The sequence below is a fragment of the Schistocerca piceifrons genome, chromosome 8 (assembly GCF_021461385.2).
Source record: "Schistocerca piceifrons isolate TAMUIC-IGC-003096 chromosome 8, iqSchPice1.1, whole genome shotgun sequence".
Lineage (NCBI taxonomy): Eukaryota > Metazoa > Arthropoda > Insecta > Orthoptera > Acrididae > Schistocerca > Schistocerca piceifrons.
The window spans coordinates 422,986,380-423,003,959 of record NC_060145.1 but is presented as its reverse complement, the minus strand read 5'-3'; the positions used below and the strand labels follow the sequence as shown (position 1 = coordinate 423,003,959).

At 39.8% G+C, this 17,580-nt stretch overlaps 1 protein-coding gene across 1 annotated transcript in view; it reads right to left on the bottom strand.

Moving 5' to 3' along the window:
- The window catches only part of LOC124712411 (unconventional myosin-XVIIIa), a 1,310,522-nt gene that overhangs the window by 204,020 nt on the left and 1,088,922 nt on the right, over positions 1-17,580 (bottom strand). Inside the window, exons 7-13 of the mRNA XM_047242706.1 lie at positions 13,401-13,577; positions 8,298-8,498; positions 6,078-6,230; positions 5,553-5,717; positions 5,255-5,399; positions 4,915-5,161; positions 1,613-1,805 (exon numbers count right to left, since the gene is read on the bottom strand). Of these exons, the coding sequence (XP_047098662.1) occupies positions 1,613-1,805; positions 4,915-5,161; positions 5,255-5,399; positions 5,553-5,717; positions 6,078-6,230; positions 8,298-8,498; positions 13,401-13,577 (1,281 nt within the window). The remainder of the gene's footprint in view (positions 1-1,612; positions 1,806-4,914; positions 5,162-5,254; positions 5,400-5,552; positions 5,718-6,077; positions 6,231-8,297; positions 8,499-13,400; positions 13,578-17,580) is intronic.

Here is a 17,580-nt window from a genome sequence, read left to right as displayed (position 1 = left end):
CAGAAGGATCTGGGATCCATACCCAGTACCACTTCAGATTTTTCTGATGTAGTGACATCTGAAATGGTGTCCACTCAGCCTCATTAGGCCAAATGAGAAGCTGCTTGAGTACAGAATCTGCAGCATCACCAGGCGTCATCTATCAGCAATAACAACTGGAGGGATTGGTGACACGTCTAAGGTTTAATCGAGGAGTGATGTTTGCGTTTCATTAGGTAGTCTCCAGCGGAATTAAAAAAAAAAAAATTATTGTGCAGTGTACTTAAAACTCTTTTACATATCTGCAAACATGATCACTTTTGTGGGAAAATATATTGTAGCAATTTGTTTGTTAATTCATCGGATAAACAATTTAACAGTTACTATGGTGGTTGTGAAACAGTTACATGAAAGAACAGGCTGTTTAAAGCTTGCGAGGTCTATCAGCTTATGAAGTAGTCAGAAAGTTTTAATTTTATGTCTTATTAGAAAAGGAACATATTCTGAGAGGGGGATTTGCACAGAAACTGTTAGAAAACTTGTGCAGCCAAAATATGATGTACAAGTGACATTGCTCCTGTTTACAATGAATTAATAAGTTACTGAGAAACTATTCACTATTTCAATTTACATAAAATTATCAATCATTATTAAACAGATCTGAAAAGTTCACACAAGTGCAGCTGTTTGTAATCACTACAGACAGCCTGAATGTTGGCAGGATACCATCCTGCCAGTCTTGAGATGTTAAATGCAAAGGAGACAGTTGATGTTTCACAGTTTAAACCAACAGTGGGGAACTCTGCACCAGTGCAGTCAATAGAGGAGGGCAATCGCGAAGAGGGAGTTCACTTACTAACCAAGAATGCCATCTACCGAGTGCTAGGCCCAAGTATTACCTCAAGCCAAAATTTTTCTTATGGCTACAGATTACTGTGGCAAAGGACAAATAGTGTACACTGCATACCCTGTTGTTCCAACAGAAGACAGTTGGGTCTCATGCAGAATTCAAACAAAATGCACTATCTCTGGTCATTGTGCTACACATTAATTTTACATCAATCAATACCCTGACAACACTGCTGCCCCCCCCCCCCCCCCCTCCCCTCAAGTTTGAAGTGAGAGCCAAAACATTCATATTGGAGAATCCTATAGAATTGTCAATAGAGAGACAACCCTTTGCAGTCACAGACTTGCTTGGGGAGATAAGTATTGTCCATGGTCTTGTGGTGCTTTCTCATTTATATGGTTGCATGGGCAGAGAGCTATCCTCCATTGCTTTAAGTTGTGCACCACTGGAAGTACATCCCTTGAGAAGGGTGAGAAATCTTCCCTCAAAATACCTGCAGTCTTTGATGATTATACCTAGTTCCACTACTATGAGCTTTTAAAACAAATCAGTATACTGGAAAAACTTCCAGATTCGCACAATTAAACATATCATTGTGAAAGTGATTCAAAATTTTTCATATAATGCAGCTATTTTCTTTGTATCATATTAGTTATGATAGCCTATTCGATCCCACACAATAAAACCTCTCTCAGTTAAGAATATTATCAGTGGCATTTTAATCTTGACATTCAGTTTTTCAGATAAAATTTCATGAAAAATTTAATGGCATTGTGTAACTACCTGAGCATATCGATCACGAGGAGCAACTAATGTGGTATGATGGAACAACAGTTGCAGTCTTTCTTGAAGGTAATTGTGGCACAAGTCTTCAAATGTCGCTCCACCCTGATGGCCACAAGATGCAGGGTTTTGAAAGCCTGGGCAGTCTACCAGTACTATGGATGACACCGTATGCGTTGAAGCTGATATTGACCTGAAATAAAAATTTTCTGCGATACTGCACATTCTTACGGAAATTAAATAAATATATATAATCCATTGCCAAATTGCCACTATTCAGAACTTTAAACAGATAATATAATGCCAGCAGTGTACTGCTAGAAGGGTGGAATGTTAGTACAGAAGATCCACTAAGCTGCTGCTGCACATGACAAAAACTCTTTACACAATGGGCCATGTGATCTGATTGATTTTGGGAGTTGGCTCAGTCCGGTCTAAAGCACATGCACTGCTACCATTTAAATATTGCAAGAAGAATCACATTTCCAAAGTGAACAACAGCAATGTAGAATAAACCAAGAACTGAATTGATGATTGTGAAATTTAAATGGAATCTTTCCTATGTGATGGGAGAAGCTCATACTATCGCCAACAAGGATTTATCAGTATTTCCATTGTAAGTGATAAAATTATACTTCCCCTCATATTTTGTCTATGACTGCTTGTATTAGAATGACTTATATCTAATTCTGATGTGGAAGACTCTCTCAAAACTGTATTACTGTTGCATCTGATAGTGTGATAATTTAATGACACCTTCCAAATCAGACATGTTGAGTTGCTTACTTGCCAAAAGTTAGTTATCTTTGAGAATAAAAAATGTCCTCCAGTATTAAATATTTGATAATTATGGTAAAAAGGAAACATTGAGTAGTAACATTACGAGGCAACGTAAACAATACGCAAAGTAGTTACATTCTACACAAGATAAAGCTGAGCAAATGTGGCTGAAGGACAGAGAATTTAAAAACTCTCACAGTATGTCTACTATTAAAATTTATTACTACTGTTATGTTTTAACCAATATCAGTATAACGATTAACAATATTTCTTACACATGGATATTCTGCAACTCTTGTTGAAATTTAGAACACTTGTTTAAATGTTTAAAGTGCCATCTCAGTAGGCAAATGCTCAAAGGTTAGGCAAAGTGTTTGGATTGGACACTGCAATACACACAACTTAAATTCGTATATTCTTATTTTGCTTTACACATGAAGATTGTTGATAAATGAGATATGCTCATTCTAAATTTGTGCAATTTTCTGCCATTTGTAAGACGAAATGGATGAAGAGTGACATTAAATATTAACGTATTGGCAGATAGTGGTCATGGAAAGAAGATAGCCTGAGTTGTTCACTTCACATAATAGTGTCACATCTACACTCCTGGAAATTGAAATAAGAACACCGTGAATTCATTGTCCCAGGAAGGGGAAACTTTATTGACACATTCCTGGGGTCAGATACATCACATGATCACACTGACAGAACCACAGGCACATAGACACAGGCAACAGAGCATGCACAATGTCGGCACTAGTACAGTGTATATCCACCTTTCGCAGCAATGCAGGCTGCTATTCTCCCATGGAGACGATCGTAGAGATGCTGGATGTAGTCCTGTGGAACGGCTTGCCATGCCATTTCCACCTGGCGCCTCAGTTGGACCAGCGTTCGTGCTGGACGTGCAGACCGCGTGAGACGACGCTTCATCCAGTCCCAAACATGCTCAATGGGGGACAGATCCGGAGATCTTGCTGGCCAGGGTAGTTGACTTACACCTTCTAGAGCACGTTGGGTGGCACGGGATACATGCGGACGTGCATTGTCCTGTTGGAACAGCAAGTTCCCTTGCCGGTCTAGGAATGGTATAACGATGGGTTCGATGACGGTTTGGATGTACCGTGCACTATTCAGTGTCCCCTCGACGATCACCAGTGGTGTACAGCCAGTATAGGAGATCGCTCCCCACACCATGATGCCGGGTGTTGGCCCTGTGTGCCTCGGTCGTATGCAGTCCTGATTGTGGCGCTCACCTGCACGGCGCTAAACACGCATACGACCATCATTGGCACCAAGGTAGAAGCGACTCTCATCGCTGAAGACGACACGTCTCCATTCGTCCCTCCATTCACGCCTGTCGCGACACCACTGGAGGCGGGCTGCACGATGTTGGGGCGTGAGCGGAAGACGGCCTAACGGTGTGCGGGACCATAGCCCAGCTTCATGGAGACGGTTGCGAATGGTCCTCGCTGATACCCCAGGAGCAACAGTGTCCCTAATTTGCTGGGAAGTGGCGGTGCGGTCCCCTACAGCACTGCGTAGGATCCTACGGTCTTGGCGTGCATCCGTGCGTCGCTGCGGTCCGGTCCCAGGTCGACGGGCACGTGCACCTTCCGCCGACCACTGGCGACAACATCGATGTACTGTGGAGACCTCACGCCCCACATGTTGAGCAATTCGGCGGTACGTCCACCCGGCCTCCCGCATGCCCACTATACGCCCTCGCTCAAAGTCCGTCAACTGCACATACGGCTCACGTCCACGCTGTCGCGGCATGCTACCAGTGTTAAAGACTGCGATGGAGCTCCGTATGCCACGGCAAACTGGCTGACACTGACGGCGGCGGTGCACAAATGCTGCGCAGCTAGCGCCATTCGACGGCCAACAACGCGGTTCCTGGTGTGTCCGCTGTGCCGTGCGTGTGATCATTGCTAGTACTGCCCTCTCGCAGTGTCCGGAGCAAGTATGGTGGGTCTGACACACCGGTGTCAATGTGTTCTTTTTTCCATTTCCAGGAGTGTATATAGATTGACCAAACCACAGAACTACACGCCAAATGATTTAATTTGGTATAATATAATATTTCTTTCTTACTTTATCTGAATCTATTTTAGTAGGCACCATATCATTTGATATGATGCCATTCAACTTAACTGGTCCCATGATCATCATCAATGTCATCTATGTAGGTCCCTACAGGGCCCCTTTTATTCAAAATCATAATGAAGATAGGGACTAATATTCCATTGCTGGCAAAGCTGTAAAAAAATAAATAAATAAATAATAAAAAATAACCAAGGGTTTGAAATCTGCCATTCCTGAATCTAGTGGTAAAACAACTGAACCCTCTGACCTGGTTCAACACTGAGAAATTTCTTTCACCTGTCAATATTTTTTGTAATCTTTGCTCTGCATCTCCATATTTTTCATATCCTTCACAAAATGTTATGAACAGCTCATTAACTTAGTATTTAGAGCCAAGAGGAAGTAACAAGAAAACTATATTCTCTTCTCACCTATTTACAAGTGCCGCAACAGCATTGAAGACTTCTCCGTACAGCCCCGTTACGAGACCTTCAAGAGCTTCAATGCCTGTCACATCCCTCTCGGTGGGTGATGGTGTACGGAAAGGCTGCCTTGGTGTGGGTGGAGTCCCCTGACCAAACAGCAGTCGTCCCAGCTCCTCCGCTGAGGTTCCCAGCAGCCTAGCAGCGTGTTGTGCCGCTCGTGGGTTTCCAAACTGCCAGCGACCACCATTACCACCTTCATGACAGAAAATATTTATACTTATACAATACCTGTATTTTTAAATAGACCTTAATGCAAATTAATCCATCAGATGTGGAAACTACATACCTTTAACTGCACCTGCTACTCCCAAGTGATATATGGCAGCAAGAACTGACCATATAATTTTGGCTTCAGCGTCTGTAATACCGAGTGTTTTCATTGCTGTACATACACGAATAAACTCTTGCATTGCTCGTTGCTTATCTTCATGCTGCAACAATAGATTATTTCTTTTTTAATCTCTTTTTGATGGATTTACTGGAGAAATGTATTCCACACTTAATGTCTTCATGGCAGGTGGCATGTTTTACAACTATTTAACTTCTAAATACAGTAAAAAGGTGTTATAGTAATGATTTAGTACCTTATGTAGTGGGGTCATGAACAAATTATGTTCAGAGAGACTAGAATCAAGATACAATTCCTTCCGTAAAGGACCTTCCACTCCAGCCAACATGCGGTAGAAAATATGAAATGTTGGTTCTCCTTCTGGTCGATGAACTACACGACTTCTCTCTGCCAGTAACACCTAAAGAACATACGTTATATCAGGTTAAGATACAACTCTGTCTCAACTGTACGCGTATAATATTAAAAAAATATATATGAATAATTATCCAAAGAAAGCAGTTTAATATTTACAGCACAGAATTCAATGATTTTAATATTGGTTCCAGTCAATATGAATAGTATGATATCAAGTTTTTACATTAAAAACAAAAATAAAATTTTAAGGAAATAAAAGTACCACAGCAAAATTTGAGTAAATACAAAATTATGAAGGTCCTTATCAGCATCTTACACTGCCAGCAGCACTAACTTCTTACTGGGACACTAGTACTGATGTGATACTTCTGACTTATTTTGTCAGATAATTTTCGGACTGTACCTGTATTGAAGCAGATGCTATCTGTCCTGATTGGTCAAAATCCAAGCTGAAAATCTGCGTGAACCGTGTAGCATTGGCGTTCATTACAGTCCTTGCATTTCCAAATGCTTCCATTACTGATGATATGGCACTCAACTTTTCAACTGTAGCCACCTAAAAAAAAAAATTAAGAGACATCTCAAAATAAAATTACCTCTTAATTGCCGGTACACAAAATCCACAAACACTGTCAACAAACTCAAGAGCAATCTGCTGCAGAAGTGGGAGGTGACAGTTTCTCACATATGTAGACTCACCTTCCCAGATGATGCTAAATTAGCTACAACAATAGTTGTCCAAACAATCAACATTTTTTTCCCTCCTGGTCACAACACACATGGAAAGTATACCATGTGTTGTACCTTATATTAAATAATAAATACTGCAGAAACATATGACTAATAGGTATATTAAGAAATAAAACAACGTAGCAGTTTAGTGGCAGCTGTGTGGAACTTTCAAAAACCACTACCATGTTACGAAGATGTGAAGAGCAACTACAGATATTTTGCCAGTACCTTCATGTTTGGGAAGCATGGAAAAGATAACGTGTCAAACTACATACCACACACAATTCGAAGTATCACGGGCAAGAGCAGAGGGTGTTTGAGAGCCAATATATACAATTCACGGTCAATTTTCCAAGATTTCAATGTCTGACTAGACTCTAATCTTTACTAAACTCTTTATGGAAAAGGAACAATGATTAAGGTTTAATACCTCGTAACCACTGAAGCCATTGCAGGTGGAGCTGAAGCACTGATTGTATAAGAATGGAGGTGGAAATTTATCACATCCTATTCACTATTTCACTTCGCTAGATAAACTTATTGTATCAAGACACTGTGTTTAATACCTCACTGTGGTGTATATGTAGTATGAGAGCGGCTCAAAAAATTTTGTAACTTTTGCATCAATGGTGTGTTTGAGCAAAATGCAATTGGCATTCCTGAACATGTCTGTGTTTAATGAGTAACTGCTGGAAGTTACATTGTTGTGTGTCTGTTAGTTATTTGTATTGAGTAGAACGTTATGTCGCACAGTTTGCGAATTTCAAGATGGCAGAGTTAGAAGAGCAATGCTCCTGCACTAAATTTTACATCAAATGCAAGAAAATATTTACAGAGACACACAAAATGATGCTGGAAGCCTATGATGGTGAGTGCTTAAGCTGTATTCTGTGTTACAAATAGTTTACATGATTTAAAAATAAACGGGCGGAAGTTAAGGATGACCCTCGTTCAGGATGCCCTTCGACGCCTACTGACAATGCTCATGTCAGGAACGTTAATGAAATTGTGCTTGCAAATTGAAGATTGCCTGTCTGTCGTAGAAGACTAACATTTCAGTTGGATGAAGTCATGAAATCCTGACACAGCGTCTTGGAATGCATTGTGTTGTTGCGAAGTTAGTCTCACGGCTCACAAGTTGAAACCAGAAAGACCTTCACCTGTGAAGAGCTTTTGGATTATGCAAATGAGCATGAGATTTTTCTTAAGAGAAATGAAAAACGGAGTCACTGTGCTGCCTTATCATCCAGACCTGGCCCCTGCAGACCTTTTTTTTATTTCCAAAGTTGAAAACCTCATTGAAAGGATGAAGATTTGCAACAATAGAGGAGATAATAAAAAATTTGCAGACAACGCTTCACACGATCCGGCAAGAGACATACCAACATTGCTTCCAGAAGTGGAAATGGCATTGGGAGTGGTGTATCAATTGTTGAGGAGAATATTTTGAAGGAGACCATGTGTGGTAAATAAAAGGTAATTGTAAAAAAAAAACTTTTGTGGTCAAAGTTATGGAAATTTTTGAACAGACCTCATATATCTGAAAAACATGCCAGTTTCAGAAATTATTTCATTTTTAACACTAACATTTAATTCTGTGACTTTTCCGTAAGAATAATCAATCCTTATAAACCATTTCAGGTGAAAAACTAATGTTTAATTTGGTAATTTCAGCTTATTGTACTACGATATATGATGCAAACATAATAAATGCATTAGTATCAATATTTCATAAATATTTTAAATTATTTATTATAAAAATTCACTACAGTTGACATAATATGCAAAATTTGATTTTAGTCTCTCAGATGAACGTTACCATTAGTGCAATTTTTCACATGTTAGCAACTAAGAGAATACTCATATAGGAGAGTTCTCTTTTCATACTTACTTTATTGACAGTCCCTGCAGCCAGGGCGAGGTAGTGAAGTATGTGTCGGAAACTTGTCGTCTTTCCAGAGCCACTACGACCCAAAAGGACAATGGACTGGTCGCGACGAGATGCCAACATGCTCCTGTATGCTGACTGTGCGAGGGAGTAAATGTGTGGAGGCATGTCTTCCGACTTGCAGCCACGGAACATTTGTACAACCTGTAAAATATTGTTCCAAATAGTTAACTAGTATGCTAAGATGTCCAATAAATTCATCTGGGTTGTTACTTATCTCATGATTTAAAACAAATCAATGTTTTGGCCACTACTGCAAGGGACATTCACTAGAGCACCAGGTTATAACATACCTAGATGAAGAAGTCCAATTACAGCAGTGACCAAACCATTAAGTTTGTTTTTAAAATATTGTACTATCAAATAACCCAGGAGGAAGTTCTGGACAATGACCCCAACCACACAAACCAAGACTTGTTCATATACTAACAGTGTTACGTGTGAAAGAAGATGTAGGTAATCCAAATTAATGCAATCTTAATTACATTATTCCCATACTCAACCAGACAGATGCCAATTTCAATATCTCTTTATCACTGTGTTGTTCCACTAAATGTGTTATATATTCACAAAAGACATTCCTTTATTTGGTGAAAAGTGTGAACACCATCTCCAGAAGGCAACAGATAATGTAGCAACCTACAGTTACCATCTCAATCGCACTGGTATTAAAGTTCAGCAGGAAGCGAGGCATCATCACATGTTATTTAATCCGCATGTGCTGGTACACAGTGGTTAAGCTCAGCCACCAGAACGTGGCACTAATGCTGAAAGCTGTGCATCAAGAGTGGCATGTATATCTGCCGTCTAGTGTCACCATGCGGAAATGTCCAACACTTCTCCATTTAACCACAAAGTGGAGTGGCTTGTTCCCCATTCTGTAATGTTTCACATGCTGGCTAACTTTACTCTGCTCGTGGATCGCTGTCCATTTAGCTGACAATGTACAAGGATGATGCATTGAATGAGTGTATGGTTTCTGAATTAAAGTGATTTTAATGGTACTGACTTTCTGAATTGTGTATGTTACTACACAAGTTGTGAGAAGTAAGATTTGCTTTCCACATTTTCCATGCGGAATCGTGGCATTATCGACAAACTCACCTTTGCAAAGCGATCTACAAAGTCTACTACAGCAGCACCTGGAAAACCATTGTCACTTAGGTGTGCATTCTTGTTGCTGCATCTCTACGTTGGACTAGAGTTGGCAGGCATACAAATGCGGCCTCACGCTTTGACAGTCTACCCACCTCCATCCCCCACCTACATTGCTGCAGTCAAAGAAAACACCTACGGCAACACTTTATGACCTTCAAGGTAATAGACACTGATTACATTAAAGCTCTCTTTCTGCACGGATCCCACATATGCGTCACTTGTTAGGAAAGTTAGCCCTCCTCTGGGATCCAGCAACTCTATTTTTTGACTAAATGTATTATTTGCTTAGTTCTTATTACAGCATGCATACTAATGTGATTTTTTACAGGGTGGAGTTTGACCAGTGCAGAAAGCATCCCCATCAGTCTTACCACGTTTGGGCTGCAGAATGGCAGGGGTTAAGTTGCAAGTGTCATTTCATTACCACTACATCACAGGAATCTTATGCAGAGGTACAATAGACAGCAATTTCCTTTTCTGCTGGTTTACTGAGGGAGTAACATGTAAAGCAGTGTTTTAGACAGTAACATTTCCGGTACTGAAGGAAAATTTGTTTGGGTTGGATTCTTTCCAGGCTTTTGGATTTACAGTCTCGGATTTCATTCATTTAGTGTTGGATCCTGTACCCTCTAAACAGTTGGATGATATATGCAAATAATATTCTGCCTTTTTTTCCCCCTGGCTCAGAAAACTACTAAATATGTACTGCATGTTAGTCTAAAACTATGACGTGACTCCATTTTTTTTGTGCCAGACCTGCCCCACTCACACTTTATGCCAAAGTGAAGGAAAAGTTACATATACTGACAGATTTAAGTGTCATGGAACCCATTTTATATAATCAATGGACTAAAATATTGGCCTTTATGATGAAGCCAATTGGCAAACTCCGTCTTTGTGGTGACTTTAAGGTGACAGTTAATTAGCAATCTGGTTGATACGTACTCCATTCCTTGCCTAGAGAAACTTAAGCTGGAATTGGTGGGTGGAAAATATTTTTCAAAATTTAATGAAGAATCATGTAAACTACTACTTATGAATATACCATACGGCCTCTATAGGTACAATATACCAGTTTTTGGCATTATAGGTGCGCCTACCATTTTCAGTGTTTCTTGGAACAGCTTACAGAATGTTTTTCTTGTTGTATCAATTACCTCGATGGCACTGTCATTACCAGTCGCAACCTTCATCTTTTGTTTCAGACCTTGCGTGATGTGGGTTGTAGGTGCAATTTCAAAAGTTACATTTCTTCCACCCTCTACATAATACTTGGGAAATATTATTTCTCATAGGGGGATTCAGATGATGAGAGTCACATAGCAGCTATTGCAGCCCTCCTGCACCCTCCAAATGTCAAAAAGCTTCAAGAATTCTTATGCACAACTATTTATTGCTACATGTTACTTCCGCAGGCAGCTCGATTTTCCTATACTCTGAATCAGCTGCGTAAGAAAGGTGCAGTGTTTTTGTGGACCACTGCCTGCAACCACAAATTCGTAATAATGAGAGATGGTTTGGATTCTTTCCCATTCTTGGCCACCTACTAGCTAGGGGTCCAGCTTACGATTGGTATGGATGCATTGCAGTGTGGCATGGGTTCTGCGTTGTCTCCATGTTGTGCTGATAGTTCGGAACAGCCCACTGTTTTTGCATCACTTAATGCTTTACAGAAGAATTATTCTCAAATAGAAAAGGAGGTTCCTGCAGTTATTTGTGCTATTAAGAAGTTTCATGTGTTTCTCTACTGTGTTAATTTTTTTTTTGGTTACCAGTTACAAGCCATCAGAGGCTCTCTCTAACCCCACAGCACATGTCAGACAAGATGGTCCATTGACTGCAACATTGGCGCCTGTTACTTAGTAGGCATAATTATAAGATTCATTCTTGCCCTATGGCTCAGCATTCAAACATAGATGCTCTTTCATGTTTGCTGATGGACCTGACCCTGATCTGGATCAAGATGAAGTAATTTGTTTTTACTTGGTGAGGAAGCTCACCAGACAGTGGATGAATTCCCTATTACCAGATCTTGCATCAATCAAGCTGCCACTACCACCCCTGTTATCCGTCAAGTGCATGAATACATTCTGCAAGTGTGGCCGTGCACAGTTATCTTTTGTTACAACAAAGACTCATGTCTGTCAATACTGTTATTTTGTTGTCAACAGAAAATACTGTTCCACCAGTGGTCATCCGAGCCACACTCCATCATGACATTCTTTACCTTCTGAATCAAAATCACTAGAGTGTCTTGCGCATAGTTTGCTTCGCATCATGTCTACTGGCCTGGAATCTATCATAAGAATGAAATTTACACAATGATTGTTCTAAATGTGCAGGACAGCAGATATCTCCCTGGCAATGTTATTCACTGTGAACTGGTCCATCACAGCTGTGGGAGTGTGTCCATGTCAACTCACTGGGCCATTCTTCGATGCTTATTGGATGGTGGTCAAACATCTACTTTTGATTCCCAAAGTAGTGAACTGCCACTATGGCAGACGGAAAAGTGCCTCAGTCTGTCTCCATCAAATGTCTGCCCCACACCATGGAAACTGATGTAAGTCCTCAATTCATCCATTCCTTAGCCCAAAAATGGTGTCTGTTTTGAACAAGTCTAAAAACATTCCGAAACACACCAGAAAATGTGGTTGCAGTTCACCATAAAATCCTTCAGAGTCCTACCAAATCAACCCAACACCTGTCACATGAGACAGGCATGTGACAGACGAATGTTCTGCCTGGGCCTGCACATGCATCCCTACTGTTTGTTGTTCATTCATTGACACCAGTAGATGCTCCTCAGCATCTCCAGTTTTGTGAGTGGCTGTTCACTGGGTTAACAATGAATAATTGGAGGCCCAGTCTCTGTCTCCTCCACTCACACCTATGAGTTCATCCAGCATTCCTGCTGCCGGTCCCCTTTTCTCACCTCAGTCCTCGACAGTGCTTTCACATGGTGGTACCACATGGGCAGCAGGCACCAATTCTAGAAAATTGTTCCTGCACACATGAGCCCCATGTGACCTCCAACGAACTGCTGTTGCCATCAGTGCAACCTGCAGCCAGGGTCCCATTCATGAGCATCTGCCCATGCTTGGTCTATCATTGTCCAAGGTCACTTTCAGCCCTAATCTCCACTTCAAGCTGACAGATTGCTTTTGCAGCACAGGGAGCAACCACAGGCAATGGCACAGAGGACACGGACATTACCTTCCTGATCAATAAGCGATGTCCCAAATTAAAGGGGAGGAACGTTGGGGTGGTATCAGATTGTAGGCACCCTGACAAAAGGAGAGAACTGTGGTAATCTGCGGTTACCACCTCATTTGCACCAGCATATTGCCATACCTCAAAGCTCAGCAGGATGCAAGATGCTGGCCCATCACATATTATTTAATCTGCCCATGCTAAGCTCGGTCACCAGGTGGCAGTACTTTCAGGCAGCAGTGGCAGCTGTGCATCAAGAGTGGTGCCTGCGTCAACCTTTCAGTCCAACTACACGGAAACGTCCAATGCTTTTCTATTTAACCCCAGAGCAGAGGGGCTTGTGTCTCATTCTGTAATATTCCATGCACCAGCTAACTTCATTCTGCTTACGGATCACTGTTTAGCACAGATTAGGCAATGTGTGTGGATGACTTATTGGATGTGTATATGATTTCTGAATTAAATTGTTTTTATTGTTACAGACTTTCTCAACTGTGTGTATTGCTATAGATAAACACTGATAAACTTGAACTTGGTAAACTAATAATTCATAAGTTAGGCGACTTACTCTAGTGAACAGGAGGAATAGTGTTTACTGCGAGTACTCCAACAGCATTTAATAGAAATAAACTATTCTTCTGAAATGGCTTCATGAAAAATTATGTATACACTTACCTTTTCAGAGTAGATAGCAAGTGGTGCCATGGGATTGACGACAACCATTGCAGGACCAGCATAGGTGTGAATGAGGTTACTGGCATATCTCTGACGTAACGTGTGAAGCACACTCGATTCGTTGAGGTAGCGGAGGTGAGCCAAGTCCTCAGCTCTGTCAAACTGAGGAGGGTTTGCCTGCAAAATTGTGAGACAGGGCATCTGTACTATAACTGCACGTGAAACAGGTAGCTGTCCATCAAGTCTTACAAAATAATGCACAAAACAGCATATTGAATCAGGTGTATAGGTCACCACACATATACTAACAACCTTGTGCCCTTACTAGGAATTTTAATCATAAATTTCACTGTAAGTGCAAATATGAACAATAAGTGCAGGCTCTAAGAATTTAGGAAGACTCTCTTTGTCAGGAAGGGATAGCACATAGCAAAATATTTTAATGAAATGTACCACATGACGAGGGGGAAGGAGGAGATGGTGAAGGGTTGAAAGTAGTAGGTGTCATAAGTAGCAGACAACTCCATGCCTGAGAGGTAAAGGAGCCTAAATGTAATTTCTGCAATTTCTCCTTAGGACTATATCTTTAATGCTCATCGTTGCAAACTTTTTCATTGCAAGAAGAAGGGCAGCTGTCTTGCTCTAGCCAGTTACTGATTTAGGTAGCGTTAAATGGATATGCACCCTTTTAACATTGTCTCAATGGGATGAAGAAATACTGCCGCTCTTCTTCCACCAATGAAACACTTTGCAACAATGAGCGTTACAAATATCGTCTTAAGACAAAACTGCAGAAACTACTTTTAGGTTACCTTATCTCTTAGACATGGAATTAATAACATGGAGTGGAAGCTACCTGTAGTTCCATAGATGTAGTTCATGTGTCTCGTTACTTGAAGTGAAATTTACTTTCCTCTACAGTCTGTACACTGTTTCCTCATTTTTGTTATTTCATACGTGTGCTTGCTGCTTAAACAAACAGAGGAAAGGCAACCATCAACCTAAGATGACTGATGCATAGTGCACAGGCACACCAAAAAGAATAACAAAAGGGAAAATCTATAAAGACAAATGACTGCCTCTCGTCCTATTTGTTTGTTTTTATCATCACCCTTAAATTTCCAATGTTGAACACTTGGAATCGAGTGAATAAATGGTAGCAAGAAAAGTGGAAATCAAACATACAACTGAACCTTCACATTTCAAGGACATTATCTTAAAATAGGTGGAAGTAATCAACCTTTTGTGACAATTTTTTGAAGTAATGGCTGGGAACTGTTGTGCTTTATTTGAAAGCATTATGGTGACTTGACCTTCAGAATAATCAGTTTTCCAGTGATCTCATTTCTCCAGCTCAAATTCATTTCCGTTCATCTCCAATGTATGAGTGATTGATACCGCGTGCCAAATGGACAGGGGAAAAAAAAAATTACCAGTTTAGATCAACACAGAAATAAGATGGAGAAAAGGAAGTACTGCAGGCACTGATATATATTTACAGACATCCATAGAACATTGGTGGTCCACAGCTGTCCACAGAAACCAGTCCTTTGAATATAAGCTAAATGGAGTTTGGTCTGTTTAGACAGTGCCAACAGTTCACTAGACAGCTATATGACGAACACCAGACTTCAGAAGCGCACCATCCCTTCAGTGAAGTGAAAGAGCAAGTGCATACAGGTGACTAAGCTATGGCTAACTGGCTAACTCCCCCAGAAAAACGGATGCCTGATGGCACAAGAAATTTCTTGTGAACATATGTATAGGGGGAGTGACAAGAATTGAAAACTGTGGAAATAGGTGAAAAAAGTGAGACTGACCAGCAGAATGACTGCCCACTTATATTGCTTATATTGCAGTCTGTCCAGAATTTTATAAGAAGTCATTTCATTCATGTGTTGCTGGTTCTGGCTAATGTTGTTCTTGGCAGGTGAGTTTTCACCATATTTCACCTCCACTGATTGCTCTTACCATGCACAATATATTATTGTGTCTGGATGTGCACCTTAATTTATCAGCTTATGTAACAAGTGATCTATTATGTTTTAGGCCTTTGATGTAGCATACACAAAATGGTGTACAAAAAGATAATCAAGAAATTAGTACTATTCCAACCATTAATAATGCTAATCAAGAAACAACCTTGTTTATCAAAACATTTGAGAAGTCTATCCTTTTCTTACCACATCATTCTATGACGGCATAATTGAAAAACTTAGTATATGATACTGTACCCAATGTGCTGTGTGAGAAAATGCGATATACTTTGTGCAATTAAAGGAAGAGTCATTGCACTCTTAAGGCACTGACAAAGATTATTCTTATATGAAAGACATGTAATGAAGGAGCACCCAAAAAGAAAATTTTATCCTACAGCTGTGTTGCCCTTCTGGTGATTCAACACAGAGAACTACATAAATTCAATATGGGATGTAATGCCTTTCACACAGAGTATGGGCATTTCAGCAGTGTAGTACCTCTTAGGAATGGCACTATCAGAAATACATAGCATCAATGGATGATTCAACAAACTGTTAGATGAAGCTTTCAATATTTGTGAAAGATGTGCCATGAAATGAAAATTCGCTAACAAGTAAGAATATAAATGAAGAACTTAGATGCCCTTTGTGAGAATGAGACACTGACAGAGCCAGTATCTAGGTTTAGATTGAGAGCACATTATTCCAAGGAATGAAGGAAGTTGTAAACACATACACATCAATAATGCTTTTGTTCATGTTATCCACCTGCAGTGAGAGTAGTAGACAAGTTTTACTATTTGGGCATCAAATAATTGGTAATGAAAAAAGGTATACAGAACACACACTGGCAATAGCAAGAAAAATGTTTTTTGGGAAACAGTAATTGTTTAGCTCAAATGAAATTTGTTTATATCAGATTAAATTTTAGTGCAAAGACATCTTTTCTGAAAGTATTTGTTGGGAATGTAGCATAGTACTGAAGTGAACTGTGGATGGTGAACTGCATACACAAGAAGAAAATTGAAGAGTTTGAAATATCGTGCTAGGGACAAATGTTGAAGATTACGTAGATAGATTCGATAACTAATGAGGAGGTATTGAACCCAAGGGTGAGAAAACATTATTATGGCACAACTTGAATAAACGAAGGGATAGGTTAGAAGGATGTGTCCTGAAGCACCAAGAAATAGTTAATTTGGTAATAGAGGAAAGTTTGAGGTTGGGAAGTGAATTGTAGGACGAGGCCAAAGTTTGAAAACAATACGAAGGTTCAAGAATATGCAGGATGCAACATGTTTTTTTCACCTTCAGTGGAAGTACACCAAAGCCACTATGTTGCAAAAAATTAAATATTTATCCAACACACAGGCAATTATGTTAAAGTAATTGAACAATACTTCTTCAGTATTATCATAAAAGGAAATAATTTTAATTTCTAAATACAGAATTAATAGTTACACATTTCCTCTACAAAAATGTTTACAAACTGGGTTGTAAAGCCACAATTCTTTGAGATACGAACAATTTTATAATTAACAACTAAAAAGCAATGGCAGCATCACCTCTACATGTCTGTAGTCAGATTTTAAAATTGTTAGCTACAGTTAATCTTATTAAAAATCTAAGAAGTGCCGTATCTTTGTCTATTACAAAAACCAGCAAAGGTTATTAGGAATGATACTCGAAGTTTTCTCAATTCTGAGACAAATTGTTTACCATGTTGCTCGAACATTGAACAAGTGAAGATTAAATGATTATATCTTCAACATCTGAACTATTACAATCACAAATGCGTGAATTTCTTATTGTGAAGTGGTGCAAATGAATTTCATTTGTGTACTGTGACTGAATGTAATTTGAGCAGTTGCAGACATAGCATGTCATATGCTGCAGTTCTGCGAAAATGATAAGATTTGCACAAGATAAATTGGCTGCAGCACAACATTTGATTCTCCCTCTCCTCTCAACATACACTGTCAGACAATAAAAGTGAATCACCCAGAAGACATGGTCGGATATCAATGTGACTTTTCGCATGTACACATCATAGGTGGATACATAAATGATTAGAGTTGCAATTCTTTGTGACAGAGCGGACATCAGAATCTATCAGTGTTTTTCATAGGCCTGGTAGTGTATATACCAGAATCTATCAGTGTTTTTGACAGGCCTGGTAGGATATATAAGGGTGTGTGAAC